The sequence below is a fragment of the Belonocnema kinseyi genome, chromosome 10 (genome assembly GCF_010883055.1).
Source record: "Belonocnema kinseyi isolate 2016_QV_RU_SX_M_011 chromosome 10, B_treatae_v1, whole genome shotgun sequence".
Classification (NCBI taxonomy): domain Eukaryota; kingdom Metazoa; phylum Arthropoda; class Insecta; order Hymenoptera; family Cynipidae; genus Belonocnema; species Belonocnema kinseyi.
The window spans coordinates 58,237,591-58,263,468 of record NC_046666.1 but is presented as its reverse complement, the minus strand read 5'-3'; the positions used below and the strand labels follow the sequence as shown (position 1 = coordinate 58,263,468).

The 25,878-nt window shown below is 25.5% G+C and overlaps 1 protein-coding gene across 1 annotated transcript in view; it reads left to right on the top strand.

Moving 5' to 3' along the window:
• The first annotated feature begins 956 nt into the window (after nt 1-956).
• Nucleotides 957-25,878, top strand: part of LOC117181757 (SWI/SNF-related matrix-associated actin-dependent regulator of chromatin subfamily A containing DEAD/H box 1 homolog) — a 49,782-nt gene continuing 24,860 nt past the window's right edge. Inside the window, exons 1-5 of the mRNA XM_033374721.1 lie at nt 957-1,563; nt 10,186-10,388; nt 12,699-12,892; nt 12,971-13,199; nt 22,716-23,049. Of these exons, the coding sequence (XP_033230612.1) occupies nt 1,455-1,563; nt 10,186-10,388; nt 12,699-12,892; nt 12,971-13,199; nt 22,716-23,049 (1,069 nt within the window). The 5' untranslated portion in view covers nt 957-1,454. The remainder of the gene's footprint in view (nt 1,564-10,185; nt 10,389-12,698; nt 12,893-12,970; nt 13,200-22,715; nt 23,050-25,878) is intronic.

The window sequence follows — 25,878 nt, the reverse complement described above, 5'->3', positions numbered from 1 at the left end:
CTGCATGTTGAAAATCCAACGGTTTTTGGAAGAATTTTAATCAACTTTGTTTAAAATTCGACTACTTGGGTGAACATTGACCTTTGTGTGTAGAAACTTTCAATATTTGGTTAAAAATACAAGTATTTTGTTAAAAAATCATATTTTTTTTGTTGTTTAAAATTAAACTGTATTGTTGAAAATTTGTCTAATTGGGCAGAAAATTCATCCTTCAGAATTATAAATTCACCTTTTTTTGATTCAACTGTATATTCAAAATCTTGAACAATTTGGTTCCAAATTCAACTATTTTGTTAAAATATTATTTTTTTTGTGGAAAAGTTAATTATTTTGTTAAAAAGTCATCTTTTTGGTCATGAATTCAACTATTTTCATGGAAAACGTTTCCTTTTCAGTTGAAAATTTATCTTTTATGCTAGAAAAGTCTTTTTTATTGAAATAAATAAATTTCAAATTGGTTTATTTCATTTATAAAATATTCTATGTTAAAAATATTACAAGATTAAAATTCTAGTCTTAGAATATTAATGGTCAGGAAAAATTAAAAATTTGTCAGGGAAATTCAGGGAATTTTGAAAATGAAGTTTTGCGACCACCCTGATAGAAAACGTGTATGGAATTGTTTCGGATTGATTCGAATTGGGTCGTATATACAGTATACACTATACAGCTCTCGGAATAGCTAGCATTGTTTTGAAATTGGATCGAGCCGATGCTTTCGGATAATTATGAAATCATTACTTTTAAAGTCATTTACAGTTTTATATCATTATTTTCGTAAACCTTGGAACTAAAATTAACAATAAAGTACACGCACATTTATATTTCTCCGCGCAAAGCTCGTCCCTTGATTGGCGGTAAAACACCTTTTCTGGCGGGAGGCAGTTACAAAACTTGATTCTAATTGGTTACAGCTGTCCCTTTAACTCCAACTCCTCATTCGGCGTCTTTACCACTTTTCTCCAGTCTTTTCTCCGCTTTTACACCAAATGTCATGTTATTTTCACTTCATTGTAGAATAAAATCGTTTGCACAAAGAGGAAAAACTCCAAAATTGCTTACTTATTTTACTCTAATTTCCAGTCTCGTGAACGTTTAAACTCTTAATATTTTATAAAACTGAAAAAAGACAAAAACGACTCCTAACCTAGCATTTCGCCCAGCTTCCGCCAGACTGAGCTAAAAACGCCAAAACCTGTATCCCGTTTTGCCAAGGAACGCAATTATCCACAGTTTTTAGAGCCTCCCGATTTTCCTCTTTCTTAGATTTTTTCGTGATATAATCAATTTTAAAATCATTTATTCCACGAAGTTGGTTTAGTGCCGTAAATAGATTAAAACTAAATCCTATTTCGTCCACAGTGTGAAAAGTGAACTTGAATTTTTAAGGGTTACCTGGAGAACATAAAATGTATTTTCCCGAGCGTGTATGCTTTTGGTGTTTAATTTAAGAGATGTCAGGATCGAATTCTCCAAAACTGGACGAAAAAAACAGTAGTCCGAGTCTTTTGACTGATTTAAGAAGATTCCGTTTCAAGAAGATAGTCAAGAAAATGAACACGTGTAAGTTTTCAATTTTTATATCCAAAATGTTGCCTAATAATGCCCAGAAGTTGGAAATGTATTTGTTAGGATTTTGGGATTTGACCAAATCATGTTCCTTCAAGACAAAAAATGTATCTACTTTGAAAATCGCATTTGTTTTTTTTGTTTTAAAATCTCAGTCTTCGTACAAAGTATAAAAAATTTCAGTCGCAAGCCTTGTCGCCTTTGTTAAACATTCGCGATTTCGGAACGGTTAATAAATTATTAATCACTAGTCTTTTATTTTTTGAATAAATCACGCCAGGATCCTTTATTTCTAGAGTAAAAGTATAGTGTCTCAATTAAAAATGTCCTTGTTTATTGTATTTGCGTTTTACTTACAAAATTCGAAGAAAAAAATTTATTTCATTGTCGAAAATTAAAAATATTTTTCGTTTTCTTCTTCTTCTTTAAAAAGTATAGGTTAAACTTAATATCTCAGGTTAAAAATTCGAATGTTGACGCTTCAAATTGCAAAATAATTTATTTACTAAACAGGAAAACAAACATGCGCGCGGCGCCCACGATTATTTTTTCTTTGTCTCACGCAATTTTTAAATTTAGCTATATAATTAATATTAATAACAAAATTTTGTATTTCATAGTTGCTATTAATTCAGAATTATTATATAATATTTTTTATAATATATACACAATCAAAATATTTCTATCCTTTGTTATTATTTTTTTTAATACCAATGTCCGACGAAAAACACTAATATAACCGAAAGTTGTTAGAAACTACAAAATTAATTTTTTAAGTCGAAGTCAAATAATTTTTCTTTAAAATAGGCGACTTCCTGTGAAAACGCTAGCATGCCCTATTATCGTTCAAAGGTTGTAAATATTCTTGGAAATCGAATTATTTTTTATTAGCAATATAAATTTTGATCGAAATGATGATATTCCAAACATACCGAAACAATAATTTTCTCAATTAAAAAAAAATGGATTTATCACGTTTTTATTGGTTTTCATTCCTTATGAACAGGGAATTTCGAAAATAATTATCGTTTTTATTTTAGGACAGGGAAATTCTGTAAAGAAATATAAATTTCACTTTGAATATAGAATTTTTTACATGGAACGGGAATTTGTTTAAAGTAATATAAGTCTGATTGATAAGAAAGGAATTTAATTTTTAGAATGGAAGTAGTTTTTTAAAGAATAAATATTTCTGAATTATAAATGAAATTTTTTAAATATTTTTCGTTGCAAATTCATCCATTCTTAGTGAAATTTAACTACTTTGTCTTCATTTTAAACTACATCATTTTGATAAAAATTAATGTTTAGTTAAATATTCATCATTTTATTTGAGAATTCATCCCTGGTAGAAAAGGTTTGTCAAAAATCAATTTTTTTAAACTAAAAATGTAAATATTCCAATAGAAAACTAAACTATTTTGCTGAAAATCCATGGTTCTTTTTGTTTTTTAAGAATTACATCTGTAACCGAAAATTTAACTTCTATTTTTCGTTTAAAATGTATATTTTTTATTTAAAATTAAACTACATATTTGTTTGGAAATTTCTGTACTTTGTGGAAAATTCGTGTTTTTGTAAAATATTAATCTTTATGATTGAAAATTCATCTTTTTGGTAAAAAATGCAATTATTTAATTTGAATTTTCATAATTTTTATTTAAAATTAACCAGTTTGGTTTGAAATTAATGTCTTAAACTGAAAATGTAACTCTTCCATTTTTAATTAAAAATTGGTCTTTCCTAGTTTCAAATTAAACAAATTTGGATAAAAATTGGTCTTTCCTAGTTTCAAATTAAACAAATTTGGATAAAAATTGGTATTTTTTAATATAAAATTCAACTACTTCATTGAAAATCTTCGTATTTAGTTAAAAAATCGATTTTTTGGTAGTAAGTTTGGCTGAAAGTTAAACTCTTTTATTAAAAATTAATTTTTTTGGTTGAAAATCCATAATTTTAATAAAAAATTAATTTCTTAGGTTAAAAAAGAAGCTATTTGATGAAAACTTGTTTTTTTTTTATGAAAATGAATTTCTTTTAACTGGGAATTTCACTAATATTCCAGTTAAATATAAAATAATTGAAGTTAAAAATTCACCTCTTTGGTTAAACATTCATTTCTTGACTAAAAATGTAATTATTCAATTTGTGGTTGAAAATGGTATTTTTTCGTTGAAAATTCGTCTTTTTTTATAGAAATTAATCTTCTTGGTTGAAAATGTATCTTTTTGTTTAAAATTGTAATTATTCTAAATAAAGATTCATCCTCTTAGCTGAAAATTCTTCTTCTTGTTTAAAATTCTACTATTTCAGTCAAAGATTTACATTTTTAGTTCAAAATTCATCACTGTTTGAAAATATCACCTTTTTTTTAAAGATAGTTTTTGTTGTTGTCGAAGGCTAGTTTTTTTGTGTGAGAAGTTAATTTTTAACTGCAAATTTAACTTATTCCAATTGAATGTTTCATAGTTTTAGTTGAAAATTCATCTATTTAGTTAAACAGTAATTTTTTTAATTAAAAATTTAATTATTTAATTTTTGGTTGACAATTTATCTTTTTTAGTACACATTAATTTTTCTTTTGTTGAAAATTCAACTATTCCAGTTGAAGATACATCTCTTGATTTGAAAATTCATAAGTTTGGTTGAAAATTAAACTATTTTGTTGAAAATCCGTTTTTTATTTATTGCAAATTAATTTTTTCAATTGAAAGTTTAGCTATTCCTTTTTTTGTTAAAATTTGATATTTCTGAATGGAAAATTTAAGTATTTTTTTAAATGGATTTATTTTGTTAATATTTTAATCAAACAATGTTCTAATTTTTAATCAAAACCCGTTGAAAAACAAACGCCGCTTCGCGTACGATTTTTTCGTTTACGCAATTTTTCAATTGAACTATAAAATTAATGTTAATACCAAATTTTTTAATTTTATAGTATCTATTATCGATAATAATATAAAAAAGCAAGGACAATATTTTAATTTTTGATGAAAATTTATATCTTAACTTCAGATTAATGATATAATATTTTTGTACAATATATAGACAATCAAATCCTTAGCAGCCTTTACATTTTTTGTTCAAAAACAAAATTTTCCGATTAAAAACATGGAAGTAACCTAATGTTGTTAAGCACTGCGAATTTTTTTGAACTCGAAGTCAAAAAAATGTTCTTTAAAATAACCGATTTCCGACGAAAAACGATAACATGTCCTATTTTTATTAAAATATTGTAAATATTCCTTACAAATCTAATGATTTTTTTTACCAACAATAGCAATGTTAGACGAAAAACACTAAGACAACGTAACAAAAAATGGTTTTTTCAATCTTATCTGCTGAGAGTCCATTGGATGATTATTAATTTTCCAAAGCTTTATTTGCCAATGACGGCCCATTTTCGAAAAAATCAACTTTTTTCTATTTTTTTCATTGACTGAAATGTTTATTTCTTAAATTCTTATGTAAAATTACTTGCAAATTATTTTTGAACACTTCTTTTAAATAAAAAATGCACTTATTTCTAAGTTTTGAGCAGTTCAAAATGGAATTTCCAATTTTCATCATTTTTCAACAATTTAATTTTCTGGAATTGAATTGTTTAAAGTTAAATTTTACACTTTTAAAAATTGAAAGCTGAAATTACAACAGTTAAAAATTCAATTTAATGTTTTCTCACATTTTCAATTTTCAACTGTTGAAAATTTAATTTTTTTCGACGAAAAACACTAACAAAATCCAACATTGTTCAGAAATTCTGAATCTTGTTCAAGTTATAATGGTTTTTGTTTCAAATTCCAATTTTCTATGTAAAACGTCAGCATAATTTCAAGATGTTCAAAAATTATATGATTTTAAACAGAGATGATTGGATTCAAATCTAATTATTTTTTATTAAAAATACCGATTCCAGGTGGGACACCTCAACATAACTTAAAGTTGCTGAAAATTGTCAATATTCTTCGTCATCTAATAATTTTTTATAAAAAATACGGATAATTTTCGATGAAAAACACCTAAGATACCATCTAGTGATTTTTGTTAAACTGAACGAACTTCTTGTAAAAAAAAGGTTAATAAAACATAAAAATGTTAAAAAATTATAAATTTTTTAAAAATCTTTATTGAAAAAAAGTAGTTTAAACAAAATTGTACCAAAAAAATTAGCTTTTTTAAAATCTAATGATTTTTTAGTAAAAATACCGTCTTCTGGTATAAAACACCAACATAACCTGAAATTGTTGAAAATTTTATGTACAGCTATATCCGACTACTGAGAAAAGTAGTTGTCGCTTACAAGTTCCACTTCGCGGGTGAACTAATCCGCCAGACGGCGCGTCAATCGTCCTGCTCTAGAAAAGCATTGGTCTTATGGAAAACTCAATAATTAATATTAAGTAATAAAATTCCAGAGCAATATTTCAGCTCATAAAATTAAGACCAACAATTCTTTGATGGGTAATTGATATTTAAAAAATATAAAAGTCATTGAAGTGTAAAAGGATTATTGAAAAATGATTATTTTAAAACTGCTTACACACGTATGTTACTAACAATAGGTATTGAACATGTGTACATAAGTATATGTTTTTTAATCAAATGATTAATAGGTACTGCATATTAAGAATACATTTTCTAATAACAAATATAAATTAATTTTTTAACAAATTGGAAGTCGGAACCATATTGGAAAAAAAATAAAAATCGTAAGAGAAAACGAAATATTATGATAAAAAATGTAACAAAATAAAATTATGATATAGCAATATCTTAGAAAGATGAATGACGAAATTAGCAAATTTAATACTATCTTAATGTTTCTTCAGTATTATAAATGAGGAATTAAACAATTTTGAATGTTATTAATTCAATTTTTAATTTATTATTTGTTAAATATAACAAGCCAATGAAAATGGTTGTGTGCAATTATTTCTTTAATTCAAACACATGTTTATTGCATAATTTATTGATATCAAGTAATAAAATGCATTTTTTTCAACGAAATATACATAGCAAAAGAGGGGGGGGGGTAAATGAATTAAACGAATAAGTAGATATTAGCAAAATCAACAAATTCAGTATATTTCTCTAAAATGCACAACTAAATAACATACAATATAAGTACTATAATACATGAAAAATTTTAATGTCATGTATATAATAATGCAAATAAAACATAAATAACACCTTTAAGGCATGTAGATATTCATAATTACTTCCCAAAACTTAAAAACTAATTGGATCAGTCAAGGACAAATTTAGAAAAAAATTTAATGTACAAATACAGACAAAAAATAATCTTTTTCTATTGCGGGTTTATGCGTTTAAAATATTTATATTCGTAAAAAACGTATAAAATTTCAATAAAAATTTCCGTTTTTTTTTTGAACAAAAAGTTTTTAATACTTTACAACTTTTACGATATATCATTTTGTACAGAATTTTTTTCAGAAATTAAAAGGAGTGGCTCAATGGTATAATAATAGTAATAATAATATATAATGTAATAAACATAATAATATGTAATATATAATAATATGGATGGTAGCTCTAAGAAAGCATCCAGAGGCGACTGTTGTCACATCCAACGCTCACGGCCGCTGTTTAAGTATAACATCTGTAAAAGACGAAATACAAACTACACCATGCTCCTGATTTTGTAACTAAAACATCATTGCAAACATTTCAAAGATCGAATTAAATGAACTTATAACATCCTCATCTCATTAGTCATTTGACTTTGTCCGTGGCTACGATATAAAATGGAGTTCACTCGAGAACAAGTTGAAAAAAACAAAACAAATAATAATATTCTTCTCGGCAAATTTATCTAGCAATTTACGAAAATTGATATTTTATTCAGGCTTTAAGGTTTTACACTTGAAATTGCAGAATCTCTCGGGGACAGAATACGTTCTTTTTTAGAGTAAATGAGACGATATGTATTTTTCCAATTTTCCCAGAAAAATTCTACGAAATTCTATTTGAATGTTGTGTTTTGTTTTTGAAAATCTGCAGTTTTTTTTAATCTTCAAAAACTTTGGATCTAATTGAGATATTTATCTTTTTCTTTCTCAATTTGACATAGTTTATTGTATGATTTTGGAACCCACTAAAAAATATTTTTAAACTTCCAAATTAATAAAATAGCTGTAGTTTTTCTGAAAATATGCCAAGTTGCTTAAAATACCCACAATTATATATTTTTTTCCAATTTCGATTAAAATTTTTAGTTTCATAATGAAGATAACTTCTGTGTTTTATGAGGGCTAAATAACTTTTGTCACGAGGAGAATTCTTTTTCTTCATATAATCAGATTTTCTACGTTTTCTTGTAAACAACGAGAGATATAGAAACGTTTGAGATAAAACTTTGCACGTCTAAAAAAAATAATTCAGCAATTAAATTTTCAATCAAAAAAGAATTCTCCCGGCCTCAAAAATTGTTTAGCCGGCATAAAGCTGATATGAAATATTTCTTCTATTAGCAAAATCTTTGTTTAAATACTGGGAAGAATAAAAAGATGGAATTTTCCCGAAAATCTGATATTTTTCATCAAATTTTAAGAAAATAAAAAATATTTTTTAGAAAAGCCCACCTTTTTATTGTTCCCAATATTTTCGAAAAGTATTTGCTATTATAAGAAACCCATCTGATCAGTTTTATGTGGGCTAAAACATTTTTAGGCCGGAAGAATCCTTTTTTTTTCCTATAAATTTTATTTTTAAATTTTCCTCGAATATGATGGTGATCTATCGCAAAAGATCAAGTGTCATTTTAATATACCTTTTTTAAACGTGCAAAGTAGTATCTCACATATTTTTCGTATGTTTTGCTGTTTACAAGAAAAATGAGAAAATTTGATTATATGAAAAAAGTTCTCCTGGCAAGAAAATTTATTTAACCCACATAAAACTCACAAGATATATTTATTATGAAACTAAAACTGTAAAACGAAATTGGCAAAAAATATGTAATTTTGGTTTGTTTTTAAAACAACTTTTCATATTTTTAGAAAAACCACCACTATTTTATTAATTTTTAAGCTTTTTTTATATTTTTCGGTCGGTTTGAAAATAAGACAATAAACGCTTCCAAATTAAAAAAGAAAACGATAAATATTTCAATAAAACAAAAGTTAGTGAGGATTAAAAAATATGGGTAAAAAAAAAAGAACAAAACATACCTATTTTCCTACTTTATAATTTTATAAATAATGCTTCTCAAAGTTCTATAAAATATTGCTTATAATAATAAACTCTCATTATACTTTTGTATGAAGAGAAAACACTGACATTTCCTGTATCGTTAACTTATGTGTAATAAAGTTGTTTTTATTTTAATTCATAGTACGAATTATATTTAAATAATTCTTTAATAATATGTGAAGTATAAAACGAGAAGACGATCCGATATTATATTCAAAACATCAAAAGATTTAAGATAACGCACTATATCTCATTATTAGCTTCGAAAGTCAGAATTATAAATTAAAACCCGCTATTTTATTATTTAAATAGTTTTGACACATAAGACTCAATGTTTTTTGGAGCAGGACGAATGACGCGCTATCTGGTGGCTAGCGGATGAGTTCACCCGTTATGTGGAACTTGTAAAATAATATAATAAATAAAATAATAATTCTTGTTCAAATTATAATTATTTTTGTTAGAAAATACTAACTTTCGATGTAAGATGCTAACATAACCTAAAACTGTTAAAAATTAGGAACCTTAAAAATCTAATATTTTTTGTTTAAAAACGTATGTCCATTCAAAAACGTTAATAAACCCGAAAAATGCAATTCGTTGAAAAATTGTTTATCTTTGTAATTCAATAATTTATGAACAAAAATACCCATTTCCATTGTAAAACGCTAAGACAACCTAAGATTTATGAAAATTGACAATCTTAATATTTGTGTTTAAAAATGCTAATTTGAGATTAAAGCAATAATAAAGCCTAAAATTGTCAGAAATTTAATTCTTGAAACTTTTTGATTTTATATTGAAATTATTTGTTGAAAATGCTAATTTCCAGCAAAAAGTTATAACATAAAACAAATATAATATTTTAAATAATTTGTTTGATAATTTTAAAGTTTTATTTTAACAACACAGGAGTATTAAAAAGTACAAATATTTATTAATTTGTATAGGGTTTCCTATGACTTTTCTTAATAAAAGGGATTATTTGTAGATTTAATTTTCGAAACCTTAAATTTAAGTTGTAAAACAACAATGTGAATGAGTTGAATTTAAATTGTCTAGATAAAAATATGTATAAAAAGAAATTTTTAATTTTAAAGCCATTTACTGAAATTTCTCATGAAGTCATTCTCAAATTATTATTAATTCCTAAAAATAAATGTGGAATGTTTATTACTTTTTTTTTTTAATTCTTTAAAGTTTTCAGTAACTATTTATATTTCTCAAATATAAATTTGTTTTTTTTTTCATGAATATAACAATTACTTATTGCTAAACGAAATTCCATGTACTTCTTATTCAAATAGAAAATTAAGTTCTGCAGAATTTCCGTGAAAATGAAAAAAAAATGATATGGTTTTTTTGTAAAAGTCTACATTTTATTTTTTATTTTACTTTCAGCCGATGATGACAGTAATTTAATGTCTCCGGAAATCAAAGTACGCCGGAAAATAGTCAACCGAATCGAAGATAGCGACAGCGATAATGGCAGTTCAGCCAAACCACAATCTGCGAATTCCGATTCCGATCGAAATTCCGAATCCGCTGATCAACAAGAAAAAATCAAGTACCTGACGAAATTATTTCCAGATAAAGACACTGAGGTATACTTCCATTCCTATTCCTCCTTAAAAAATCATAATTTAAAAATCTCAATGCATTATCGAATATTTATTTTAACTAGCGTTAAGTTTTTTTTTTGAAGTGTCTCGAGAAAATTTTAAAAGTTTTTTTGAAGATCTTAGGTACGTCAAATCAAAATTTCAACTAGAAAGTTGAATTTTCAACCAAAGAAGGTTTTTATTTTTAATCAAAAACACCTCAACCAAAACAGATTAATTTTCAATGAAACAGTTGCGCTTTTAAGCAAAAAAGGTAAAATTATTAATGTGTTAACAAAAAAGACTAAATTTCATCGAAATAGTTACATTTTCAACTAAAGAGAAAAATTTCAACTGAAATGGCGAATCTTCATTAAAAACAAAAAATTATTTTTCAACAAAGCAGTTAAAACGTTAAACAAATAGTTGAATTTTGAACAAAAAAAAAAGATTAATTCTTAACGAAAAATTTAATAGTTTATATTTTTATAACAAAATATTTTAATTTTAAATCAAAAACAGTTGAATTCGTCCGAAAAAGATGAATTTTCAACCAAATAGTTTAATTCTCAACCATAGCAGATTAATTCTCAATCAAGAAGATTAATTTTCTGTCGGTAAAAACTGATCTTAAACAAAATACATGAATTTTCAACAAAATAGTTACGTTTTAAGCCAAAATGATTAATTTTCAACGGAAAAAGCAATGGTTGATATTTCAATCCAATATAATTCAAATATAGTATCAAATATATCATATAGTTTTATTTTAAATAAAAAATAGTTGAATTCAACCACAAAAATAAAATTTTTCAATAAAATAATTTCAATCAACGTCTAATTTTATTTCAATTTAAAATAAGTTGACTTCACAAAAAAGACGAATTTTCCAAAAATAGTTGAATCCTCAACCAAGAAGATTAATTATCTATCAAAAAAGGCGAATTTGCAACAAAATATTTCAGCAAAATAGTTACATTTTCAAATAAGAAATATTAATTTATATTAAAAAATGTAAAAGACTTGAATTCATCAAGAAAAGGCCTATTTTTCAAAAAGTAGTTCAATCCTTAAACAAAACGTAATAATTATCAAATAATAATTACATTTTTAACCAAGAAAGATTAGATTTCTGATCGATGAATTTTCAAGCGTTTTTTAAACTGACTCTATTAATCCCTAAAATATTAAGAAATCTTTCAAAATTAAAAAAATTACCGTAAAATTTTTTATCATTAGAAATCTTTCGAAATTTTTTTTAAAGTTTAATTTTTCAAAATGAAAAATCACTTTAACATTTCCACGAAAATTAAAATTAATTTTCAGCAAAAAAATCATTTGAAATTTTTCCAGGATTATAAACAAAATTTTATCCTCTTGAAAACTTTCAAATTTCCTAAAAAGTTTCTTTTTTTCGAAATCCTAACAAATCAACATTTTGTTTAAAGTTTTTTTAAAAATCTTTTCAAGCTTTAATTTATTTTGAAATCTTTGAAAATCTTTATATATTTCTTAAACTTATTTTTGAATTCTTTTTTTACATTTTAGCAAATAATTTTAAAGATTATGAAATATTTTTCAATTCCCCCCTAAAATTAATTCTTCAACAAAAAAAAAATTGAAATTTTTCCAGGAATCTTAAGAAATTTATTTATTCTCTTGAAACATTTCAAAATTCTTTAAAATCCTTTTTTCTTCGAAATTCTCAAACATCTACATTGTTTTACATTTTACAGAATCTTTGCAAGCTAAAAATTATTTTCGAATCTTTTCAAAACTTCTAAATATCTTTTGAAATAATTCAGTTTACTTAAAACTTTTTAAAATCGTGCAAAATAAAAAAGTTTTCCTACAGTTTTTCATAATAAAACCTCAATTATTTTTAATTTTCCTCGAAATCTTATTATCGATACCAAAATTTTTTATCGATATCGATTGTATACATTTTATAAATTAAGATATTCTAAGTTTTCATCATAATTTCATGTTTATCACTTCTTTTCAAGTGTGAAAAAATGTACAAATTATATTGTGATAGCAAAATGTAAAATCAGAATTATTTTCTAGTATTAAAAAATCATTTGCAATATAAATCTTCTATTTAATCAACAATGCTTAGAAACATTTGAAAATAAGTTGTATCATAAAGTGAAATTACTTATTTAGAAGTTTTAATTGAAAACATGCACTAAAAGTTATATTCATCCAGTATCTAAACCAACCAATTTTTTTACAGCAATATATGCAAAATATCGTTACACCACGTTTTTTTTAGATAGGAAATATTTGCAAAAGTTCGATATGATTTTACAGGAACTCCAAGACGTGTTAAGCAACTTTGACTGGAATGTCGAGGAGGCGGAGGAATCTCTTACTGTCAGTCGGAAGAGACCTCTCAAGAAGTCCAAAAAAAGCAACAAGAAACGCAGGAAAAAGTCGAAAGATGTCGAGGAGGATGGCGATTGCGAATCAGATGAAGCTCATTATTCTAGCAAAGTCTTCGACAGGTTGGAACTCATTCTTTCCCCAATTCAAATCCGAATTAAATTTTATAATTAAAATTTTATGTCGAATTTTATTTTCAGTGATGCGGATTCGGACGTCGAAGTGTCGAATGACTTGACCGGTGATAAAAAATCAGTATTAGAATTTATGCAGAATTCCATGCCTTCGGAGCTTATACTCATGAATCAGTGCACTCAGAAGAAAGTAGATGCGATTGTGGCTGCGAGACCTTTCAATAGTTGGCGAGATATGGTCAACAAATTCCAGAATAACAGATATTTAGATACAGAACTCCTCAATTCGGCGCAGGTACTGAAAAAGGAATTTTACATTTTCGAAATACAGCAAACTCAGAAATTTCTTTTTGCAGCTTATTTCTGCTTGTTTTTTTATTTGGAAATTCGTCCGCGATATCACGGAAATTGAATTTTGAATATCTACTTCCACACTTTTTAATTTTCTTAAAAATATTATTTAAACCATTAATATTTAAAGACCAGAATTTTAAATTTCTAATCAAATTCTTAAATTTTCAATCTATGAAGATGAATTTTCAACTAAATGGTCGAATTTTCAAACAAAACGCATTAAACTTCAACCAAAATCTGTTACATTTTTAACCATCGTAAATTTTGTAAGAGTTGAATTTTTATCAAACCCAAATTTAGTCCAGGCATTACGTCGGAAAAAGTTTAAAATTCCATAATAAATCCAACCTGCAAAATTTTTAATAAGAAAGTTTCGTTTTGGGGTCCTTTTTGATATATCAAAAATGTTAGAACAGATCAGTTGCCAAACCCGGTTTTTTTTTTAAACAGTTCAAAAAATTACTTTTGCGTGGACGGATAATTCCCATTGAATTTTGAGAGCAAAATGTACAACAGGGGAAAAAAACATAATTCTGAATAAATTTTATTTTAAAAAAAAATCCGCTAACTTCTATTGGTTCCGAGTTATCATACATTGAAAAGTCTCCATTTTTTTATTTTCATCGAAAAATCACTAAGTTTCAAAAAACACTGTGTATATTTGCAAAAAAATACTGCATGGAAAAGTGATCTACAGGTGAGTAAAACTTGACTCAAATTTCCTGTAATTACAAAGAAAAAACGATATCCTACCTGTGATAGGTCATGAGTTATGACCCCTCAAAGTAGGCCATTTTAGCCTGTTTTTACGGGCAAAAAAGTGGACTTAAGTTTTTTCCAAATAAATCCTGCCAATTTCAGTTTACGTTGATTGTGCCAAAGGGCGAAATAGAGTCTACAAAAATCTGCGTATATCTAAAAAAAAGAAAGTCTTTTAGACCTATTATTTTGGGAATTGTAAAGTTTCAAAAATTGCACTTTTTTTTTGCATTTTTGACTAAGATCGAAGAAGTTGTGTTTTGGCAAAATACCTCATTTCCTGCGAATCCCACCACAAAGTTCCTAGAGAATAAATGAAAGTAGAGCCAATTTGGTGTAAGATCGAAAAAAGTGCCCTAGTCCAAATAGATCACGAGATGTGATCAAAATGTTTATTAATGTCAAAATGTCTTTTGACATTAATAAATAAGTAATTGTTTATAACAAAAGCTTGTTATCACTACTTATGTTTACTTATTGGCCATTTTTTAGCATTTTTGTGGCATAAAAGTCACCATAATTGATTAAAAATGTGTAATATGTTTTTTATCCATAAGCAAATATTTTTATTCATAATTGTACATAACAAAATATTTCTATAACCACTGCTGAGTACTTTTTGACTACTTTTGTGGCAAAAAAGTACTTATCATTGTTTTAATAATAAACAAATACTTTTTTAATAATTATTTATAATAAAATCTTGTCATAATCATTTTTGAATACTTTTGTAGCACGAAAGCTTTATAAATCATTAAAAATGTGATATATATTTTTTACCAATAAACAAATAGTTTTTTTGTAATTTTTGTGACAATACCTGGTAATGAATACTTTTTTTGCACTAAATTCCGTACTAACCCCCAAGACACTTGTAATTCGCAGTGTTTTCTGTAAATTATGCAAAATTTGCTTTGGCCATTTTTTCGCATTGGAAATAATTAAGTAATTCATTACTAGAAAGTAATGACATATGAAATGTAATTTAATAGTATAAAAAATGTCAAATAAATTATTGAATGTATTACTTTGTATGAAAATAAATGCTCATTTCCACACCACCCAGGAGGTCGAGTTTTTGGCGCGTTTGATATGTAATTACTTTCAAGTAATCAATTAGTTAATTATTTTCAATGCCAAGAAATGGTCACAGCATATTATGTACAATTTACGGAAATCACTGAGAATTACAAGTGTCTTGGAGGTAAGTATAAAATTGAATGCAGAAAAAGTATTTATTAAAAAAAATGGTTATAAACAAGTATTAAAAAAACGATTTGTTTATCGATACAAAATGTATATCAAATTTGTAATCAATGATAAGTACTTTTTTGCCACAAAATTAGTCAAAACGTACTCAACAGTGGTTATAGCAATATTTTGTTATAAACAATTATGAATAAAAATATGTGCTTATAGATAAGAAACATATTGCACATTTTTAATCAATTAGGGTGACGTTTTTGTCACAAGAATGCTAAAAAATGGCCAAAAAGTGAACATAAGTAGTGATAGCATGCTTTTGTTATAAACAATTATTTATTAATTGAAAATTCCGAAATATGACCGTAGTTCTACTTTACGGTACGCTCAGGAACCTCTATGCATGAAGAGTGCACTTTCCAAGGTCATATCTCGTGACCTGTTTGGGCTAGGACACTTTTTTTTCGATCTTACGTCAAATTGGCTCTATTTTCATTTATTCTCTAGGAACTTTGTGGTGGGATTCACAGGCACAATCAACGTAAACTGAACTTGGCAGGATTTATTTGGAAAAATCTGAAGTCCACTTTTTTGCCCGTAAAAACAGGCTAAAATGGCCCACTTTGAGCGATCATAAATCATAACCAATCCCAGGTAGGATATTGTTCTTTTTGTATAATTACAGGAAATTGAATCTAGTTTCACGCACCTGCAGAACACTTTTGCGTGCAGTAATTATTTGCAAAAATACACAGTGTTGTTTGAAACTTAGTGATTTTTCCTGAAAATAAAAAAAATGGGGAGTTTTTTTAAAACAAAATTTGTTCAGAATTTTGTTTTGTTTCTTTTTTGTGTTGGTCATTTTGCTCTAAAATGCAATGGGAATTATCCGTCCACGCAAAAGTAACTTTTGGAACTGTTTAAAAAAAAACCGGGTTTGGCTACTGATCTGTTCTAGCATTTTCGATGTACAAAAATGTTAAACTGTAACGAAAAACAGTTAATTTTTCACCTAAAAGGAAAAAAACGCATTCCCTACCAAATAATTAAACTTTAAAAAAAATAGTTGTATTTTTAATCGAAATACTTGAATTTTTTACCTAAAAAATATAGATTTTTAACCAAATAGCCGAATTTTCGCACAAAAAATTAAACTGTAACCAAAAGAAGCCAGAAGAAGCCAGAAGTAAGCAACTGCAAACAATAAATTACTAGAATTAATATTACACAGGGTGGCCGCTGAACCGGGAAACCGGGAATTTTTTGAGACAGGGAAATGACAGTGATTTTTTTTTTTTTTTTTTTGATCGGGAATTTTACAAATTTGCAAAAGAAAAATCTTTCTACGTTCGATTTCAACACTTTTTAAATAATTAGTTAAATTGTTATGTTTCTCAAGTAAGCTATTCTTTATCTTACAATGCGTATTTCAAAATTTTTTACTTTGAAAATTTTCCATTTAAAATTTTTATTTCTAAGCTTACATTTTTAATTTAAAAATTTTTTAAATGCGTGTGACTGAAAGCTTATATACTATTTTCAACTTCAAAATAACTTCATAATAATATATTCTTAATTAAAGGATTTTATTAAATTTAAAATATTGTTTCAGTCTAAAGTAATATTCAGATTTTAACACATTCAACTTGAAATATTTAATTTAAAAAAAAGATCAATTATTGAATAATTAGCAATATTTGAATTTGTATTAAAGACAAGTAAATTGAAACCAAATATTGAAAAGTAAAGAATCTTTAACTGAATTGTTTGATATAGAAAACCTGGAATCGTTAAAATTTCGAAAACCCTTTAAACTTTAAACTTTAGAAGAGATATTTAGGAGTTTTAAAAAGATTAAAAATTATCATGCAAATTTTAGAAAGTTTTCTTAAAATCTTCTAGAATCTTTTTTGAAAATTTTGTTTAAATCTTTGAAAAACTTTTTAATTATTCTCTTAAAATAATTTTTCAAAATGAAAAATTATTTTTAATTTTCCTAGAAATCTTAAGAAAATATTTTTATTCTTTTGAAGCTTTTCACAGTTTTTGAAAAGAATCTAAATTTGTTATTTAAAATCTGCGAAAATCTACATTTTGTTTTATATTAGGCTATCATTTCAAGTTTTACATTAAGTTTGAATCTTTTCAAAACTTCGACATACCTTTTAAAATTACTTAAATTTCGAATACAAATAATAAATGTTCAATTGTTATTTTTACATCCAAATTGTTAAGAAATTTTCTAAAATTTGCAGGATTTTCTGAAAGTTGTAGAAAAACTTCAATTCATTTTGATAGAAATTTAGAAGTTCTGAAAAAATTTCCAAAATAATTTTTAATTTAAAACCAATTTAAAACAACTTCTAGATTTCTTAAAATTTTGAAGTTTTCCAAGGATGTTTAAACTATTTAAAAAGAAAATAATTGAATTTGTGATCTAAGAAGTGTTCAGTTAAAATTTTTTAAATTGTTCAGTATTTAATGTTTCTAGCTTAAAATTGCTTGAAATTGCATCATTTTGATAATTGTAAAGTTCATTGATTGATTTTTTAATTTAGAAAATTGAAAATGATAACGTGGATTTATATATATTTTTATATTGAAAAATGTTAGTAACTTCAATTTTACACGCGTAAATTATTGAGCATTTGAATACAAAATTTTTTAATTAAAAACTTTAAAAATTCAAAATTTAACAGTTCCACTTTGAGTGCTTTCATTTAAAGCTCAGTTTTTATTAGCTCAAGTGGAAAATTTTGTAGCTTTAGTATTTCATTTTTTTAATTCCATTGACAGTGAAAAATGTTTTCGAACCGGGAACTGACCGGGAATTTATTTCGTCGATTAAAACGGTCGTCCTGTTACATCAAGGTGACCGCAAAAGTTCATTTTAAAAATGCACTAATTTTTTCCAGCCCAATTTTTATTTTCCCTGGTCATTAATATTTAAAGAACAGCATTTCAAAATTTTGATCTACAAAGATGAATTAACTATCAAGCAAATGGTTGAATTTTCCAACAAAAAGCATCAAAACTTCCACCAAAAATCAGTTACTTTTTCAACCATCGAAATTTTGTTAAGACTAAATTTTCATTTAAAAAATCTCAACCAAAAGGGACGACAAATTTTTTATTCAATTCTTAATAAAATACTGCAATTTTCCACCGACGAATATGAGTTTAAGCCAAGTAGTCTAATTGTCGCACAAAAAAGATTAAACTTTAACCAAAAACAGTTGATATTTCACTCAATAAGAAACAACGCATTTTCAAGAAAATAATTTAACGATTTTTGAACAAAATAGTTTAATGAGTAACCAAAGCAGATTAATTTTCATTCAAACACTTGCACTTTTATCCAAAAATATGAACTTTTTACTAAAACTGAGAAATTTTCAATTAATTTGAATTCTTTTGAATTTAACGTTTTTATTTAGTTGATCCTGAATAATACTTTAAAACTCACCTTGAATTATTATGAATTTCATCGAATTTTTCTCGTTTACCTAAAATTCCTCTATATTCACTCCAAGTTTATGGAAATTAATGGAGTTTTTTTATTTTCACAAAATTGTCTTAATTCTTTTGAATTTAACTTGAATGGTTTTAAAATATTCTGAATGCATCCTGAATTTGTTACTCGTTGAACGCGAAAAAAGTACCCTATGATTCTAAATAATTTACCTCAGTTTCTTAAAAGAAGTCTATTTGCATTTTAAAAGAGAATTAATTTTAATACAATCAATTTTAGAAATATATTATTTTTTCCATTTTGAAAAATGTAATAAGCTGGGAAGGAAATATTACACGGGAGATTTCCCGTATTTCATAATTCGCGCATTTTGTAATTGTTGAAGCAAAAATGAGAGTGACTTTTGATTTGACAAAATCTCATGTTTAGCAAAAATCTACCCAGTCCATTTAAAAATTTAAAAATTTCTATAATTTTAATTTACTATTATATTTTGAATGTGCAATTCTACAACAGTTTAATATTTGAGACCTTGAAACTAAAGTTTTTTCTTAAATCAATTTTTAGATTATTTTTTGGAGGATATGAATTTTAAATTTCACAAAATTGTAATTTAAAATTCAAATATTCAAAATTTTACGACTATTCAGCTATTACGTATTTCAAAATTTCATATTAAAAGTCTTGGTATTCATTTTTTAATTTAATAATTTTAGATGTAAGTATAAAGCAATTTTGAATTAAAAATCATAAAATTGTATAATTTCAAAAAAATTAAATCATATTGTAGCAATATTATTTTGTATTTTTTATCTTTATTTTTTATTTTCAATGTGAGATATTAAAATTGTCCGATTTTTAATTGAAGATTTAAAGAAATAAGTCATTTCAAATTGAAAAATATTTTATATTCGAAAATTTCTAGAATGTATAATAATGCTAAAGGAAGATTTTTAATCAAAAAATTAAAAATTGAGTTTAAAATAAAAAAAACGATGAAAATTAAACTATCTGCAATTGAGACATCAGTAAACAGACAATTTTGGTAATTTCAAGTGGTTAGAATTTCAGAGTTCTGAATATTCATGAACAACACTAAATTTTTCATGTTTTCCTTTCATAAGTTTTAATTTCGCAACTAAAATTAAATTGCTTACATTTTGGAAAGTATTATTGGCAATTTAAAAATTATTAATTCTTAGACGATCTAAAATTTATTTCAAATATTTGCAATTTTAAAGGGTTCGAATTTTAAAAGGTTTTGATGTCACAATTTTTCGTGGCTAAAATTGTTTTCAGTTATAAATAAAGTTCGCATTCGTTTAAGTTTTTAACGTTCAGAAGTAGAAATGATTATATTTTTAACGTCTCCCATTTAAAATCAGTTTTAATGTTAACTTACAATTTTATTATGTGAGGACAATTTAAAATTCTAGAATTTTAGAAGCTTTGCCTTTGAAAGATTCAATTTATTTTTGAATATTAAATTTTAAATACATTGAATTAAAAGTATTCAAATTTAAAAATATCAATTTTTAATTATTTAATTTTGAATGCTTGTAATTAAAAGAATACAATTCCAATTCTTCTGATATTTAAATGACCCAATTTACACGATTTGAATATTAAAATATTCATTTTTTAACGTTTTAACATTGTCATATTTCCGAAATTTTAATCCAAAAGCATGTTAGTTTCGTGATTCTGCAATTCAAATTAAATGTTGTTAATTTTTAGCTCTTCCGCTTAAAAAATATACAATTAAACTCCTCTTTCTAATTAAATTGTCCAAAATCGTTCGTATATTTTTTTCCAATTTCAGACGCTTGCAATTCGAAATTATTATTTTTAGAATATTTAAAACCTTTTATTAGAAAATTGGTTTAATAATGGATTTTTAAATTTGCATATTTTTAAGTTAGTATATGTAAATTGAGAGACAGAAATGCGAGATTCAATATTTTTGTGGGTTTTAAAGAATTTATTCATGAGAAGTGAGGTATTTTGTTGGGTTTTAAAGATTTAAGAGATTTGAAAATTCCCCTGATTATTAATTCATCCTAAATTCTTTGGAATTCTCTTGAATTTTATTAATTCACTTTAATGTTTTTAATTCACTTAAATTTCGATAAGATTTGATTTAATTGACCCTGAGGATCAGTTGAAAAAACGACCAAAGGATTTGTAATATTTATAAACTTTTTTTTTCAATTTCCTTGGCATTTTCAAGAGCATTAAAAAATTTTAAAGGGGCTTTTAGAGGATTTTAAATAACTTAGGTTATTTTAAAAGTTTACAAAGAAATTTTGTGTTGCTTTCATTAATTTAATGGGGTTTAAAAGGATTTGAAATACTAGAAAGTATTGTTAAAGATTCTCAGGCCTTTTCAATGGATTTCAAAAGTTTTAAGATCTTTCACAACATTTCAAGCAATTTGCAAGGGATTTTAATCATTTTAAGAGATTTTAATATTTTAAAGGATTTCAAAGAATTTATTCAAAAGAAGTGAGGGATTTCGTAGGGTTTCGAAGATGTGAAGAGATTTTCAAATATTTTTTGCAATCCATTTGGAATTCGCCCTGAATTCTTATAAATCTATCCTAAATCCTTTTAAATTCTTTAAATTCTTCTAAATTGACTCAATTCTACCCAATTCAATTAATTTTTCCATTTTTTTAAATTGTTTTCAATTCACTCGATTGCTTTTTTAATTCAGCTTGATTTTTTATGGATTTCATCTATTTATTCTAATTTGTTTTAATCTTATCTAAATTCACTCAAAATTTATTGTAATCTATCAAATTTTTGTCGATTCTTAGAATTGTTACAATTAAATTAAATTCTTTTGAATTTAACTTGAACTGTTTTGTAGTCATTAGTTACTTCTTGTGTTAGAAAATAGTAGAGGTTTAAAGATTTTAAATTTGTAAAGAATTCATTCTGATTTTTTTTTAATTCTTTGGAATTCTTTTACATTTTTTTAATTTACTCAAATCATTCTAAATTGACTCAATTCTATTTAATTCAGTGTCTTTTTTGAATTTTTAAAAGTGTTTATTTAAATGATCCCGAAATCTATTAACCTCACCTTGAATTCTTAAAAATTTCATCAAATTCTTTGAATTCCCTTGAATTTTTCTAAGCTTATTTCAAATTTACTGAATTCAATGAAGTTTTTCCATATTTTCAAATTGTTTTGAATTTATTTAATTTGTTTTAATTCCCAATTTTCAGTAATTTTGATGAAATTCTGCTGTTTTATCTTAAATTTCTGTGCAGTTTATTGAAATTTTACGAAAATTAATGAAATTTTTGGATTAAAATTTTTTTTTTAATTGATTTGAATTTTTATGATTGTAACTCGAATTGTTCAGAAATCTTCTGAATTATTACGAAAAAAGTACAATATGAGCGTGACAAAAGGTACCCTTTCCGAACAATTCGAGTTACATTCATTCAAATGAATTTAAAACAATTTGAAAATATGAAAAACCTTCATTGAATTTAGTAACTTTGAAATAAGCTTAGAAAAATTCAAGGGAATTCAAAGAATTTTATGAAATGCTTAAGAATTCAAGGTGTGGTTTAATAGACTTCAGGATCAATTAAATAAACACTTTTAAACATTAAAAAAGTCCCTGGATTAAGTAGAATTCAGTGAATATAGAAGGATTCAAGTAAATTAAAAAAAGAATGCAAAAGAATTCCAAAGAATTAAAAAAAGTTCAGAATGAATGCTTAAAAAAATTGACCTAATAGAGACTGAAGGGCCTGTATATTATTTAAAGTCAATAAATTTCTTGCAAAAAAGTTTAGTAATATTTATCGACTTCCGCAATTGATAATGTAAAAGGGAAAACGGTGGGTTTCGCAAAGAGAGTTAATTTTGTTATAAACTGGGATAAATCACGAACATTTACGGGGAGAACTGGGAGACGAGAATTAAAAAAATAATGGCCACTCTCAATAATCTAAATAGATTGGTTCAGAATCAACGACAAATATCTTTTGATTTATTGGCAGATGTTGCTGGCAACCAGAAGTGTCGTGGAAGCTCTCATGAAAAAATGTTTGCGTCTTTCTTCGACGATGGAAAAGGCTGTGGCTGCTGGAGCTTCGACGATAACTCAACAACCGAAGGGAATACCTGATGGTTTGAAATTGGCTTCTTATCAAATGGTGGGATTAAACTGGCTCGCTGTGATGCACGCACATGGCGTCAATGGAATATTAGCGGATGAAATGGGTCTGGGCAAAACCATTCAGGTCATTGCTTTTCTCACTTATCTCAAGGAAGCTGGACTTTACACTGATACTGATGGGCCCCACTTAATTGTGGTTCCAAGTTCAACTATGGGTAAATATATATTTTTTAATTAATAACTTTTCTTCCTCTTAGAGGAAGCTTTGAAATGGTAACATTTTTGAAGCAATTTTAAATCATTTAATCAAATGTTTCTCAATTTAAAAAGGTCTAATGAAATTTTCTAAGCAATTTTCTGGATGTTCTGGATCCTCAGTATTTAAACTCGAACAGAGCATTTATAGAGCATTTAAGAGAATTTAAATCATTGATTGTTTAAACCAGCCCCATGCATCGCCCCCATGTTTAGGTTTTCTTACGATCCTGAGGGGAATTGTCGGTCAAACTAATCCAACAGATGGCGCCACAAAAAGTAGGTCTGACAGGGTGGCCGCTGGATCGGGAAAAACCGGGGAATGACAGTGCATTTTTGGTTTGACCGGGAATTATACAAATTTGTAGGAGAAAAATCTGTCCACGTTCGATTTTAACAGTTTTTAAGTAATTAGTGGAATTGTTATGTTTTACAATGATGCTATTATTTAGCTTATAATTCGTAATTCAAAATTTTTTTACTTTACAAATTTTCCATTTGAATTTTGATTTATAGCTTACATTTTTAATTGAAAGAATTTTTAAACGCTTTCTTAAAGACTTGAACAAATAAAAAATAAAAGCCTTTGATGTTAAAAATTTTGGATAAAAAACATTTTAATTTAATAAACAAACAATTTTTTTAATTTATCTGTACTTTAAGTAATAAAAAGTGTACAAAAACGTTTTGACAAAACGATTTTAAACCAGTTCAAAATTGAAGAATTTTCAGATTTTAATGTTAACAACGATTTTAATTTGAAAGTCTTAGTCATCAAACAAATGTCAACGTGTGACTGAGAAGTTTGTAAACTATTTTCAACTTAAAAATAACTTCATAATAATATATTCGTAATTAAAGGATTTTATTAAACTTAAAATATTGTTTCAATCTAAATTATTAAATTTTTAACCCATTCAATTTGAAATTTTTAATTAAAAAAAATAATTAATCACTGAATATTTAGCAATATTTGAATTTTTATTAAAGACAAGCAAATTAAAAACAAATATTTAAAAGTAAAGAATTTTTGATTGAATTGTTGTACATAGAAAACTTCGAACTTCGTTAAAATTTCGAAGAGCCTTTTGAAGCCTTTAACAATTCTTGAAAATAATCTAATTTTTTTTGTTTAAAATCTGCCAAAATCTACATTTTGTTTTATATTAGGCTATCATTTCAAGTTTTACATTAAGTTTGAATCTTTTCAAAACTTCTACATATCTCTTAAAATTTTAATTAAATTTAAACTATTTAAAAAGAAAATAATTGAATTTCTAATTTAAGAAGTGTTCAGTTAAAACTTTGTCAATTTTTCAATATTTGATGTTTCTAGCTTAAAATTCCGTAAAATTATATAATTTTGAAATTTTTAAAGTTCACTGATTGATTTTTCAATTTAGAGCGTTGAAAATGATAACGTGGATTTATATTTTTTTATATTGAAAAATGTTAGTACCTTCAATTGTATGCGCGTAAATTATTGAGCATTTGAATACAAAATTTTGCAATTAAAAGCTTTTAAATGTCAATTTTAAAAGTTCAAAATTTAACAGTTCCACTTTAAGTGCTTTCATTCAAAGCTCAGTTTTTATTACCTCAAGTGGAAAATTTTTTAGCTTTAGTGATCCATTTTTTTAATTTCATTGTCCGTGAAAAATATTTGCGAACTGGGAAAAAACCGGGAAATAAGCGGGAATTTATTTCGTCGATTAAAACGGCCACCCTGTCTTGACTTTTTCGTTGAATTGCATTAAGAAAAAGCAAAAATAATTAATTAAAAACTTGATGCTGTTTTCAAAAAAACAAAAAAAATATGAAAAATAAGAGTAACTATTACTAATTATTTAAAAAGAGAAAAAGTCATGAAAATATGTAGCTTAATATGAATAAAATTGAATTTTGAGATAAATTTTGAAATCAGTTTGAACTTTATATTGCTATGATTTATTTTGCTGAAATTATTGATTTTATTATTTGTTTTATAAAAAAAATTATTCATTGTTAAAATTATTAATGTCGCTAATAAAAAAATTATCAATATTTAAGACCTCAATGACAAAAATAATTGTAATTAAAATGTTTGAGGGAATAATTTGGTAAAAAGTCAATGACAAGACTAATAAATGAGAAAGTGGATTTATTATTATTTAATATAATGTATATATTTATATAAATTGAACTTAATTTAATTTAAGGGAGATTTTGAATTAAATAGTTAATTATATTATTACAAACCTCATTTCTAAAATGAACATGTTATAAACTATTAAACTCTATAAATAAACGTACCGTACTTATGGCGCACAGTGGCGGATATTCACTTTTTTCTCCGCTATTTGTTTATTAATAATTTTTTCACTCAAAGTATGGAAAAACTGAAGTTTTATACATAACAATTTTTTACGCTTTAATAACTGAGCAGGAAAACTTTATATTGTCTAAAATTAATGTTTAGGGACTCATAAAATACAATTAATTTGTATATCATTCCATTTATTTGTTGGAAACAAATTTGATAAACAAATTGACAATTAGTCTTATTATCGGTAAAATTTTTTGGTGCTAAAGGTGCTTCACATTAATGTAGGAATTACATTTAATAACAAAAATAATTCAAAAGTTTGTAATAACTTTTATTATAAAGAATTCTTGTGGCAAAATATTAGAATTTGAGATTTATCAAATTATAATTACCTTTAATCGCCAGAACGACTGCAGGTATTCCTTAAACTAATAAATATTGAATAGTTTTTCATAAAATATAACAATGTAAATTTCGTATACAA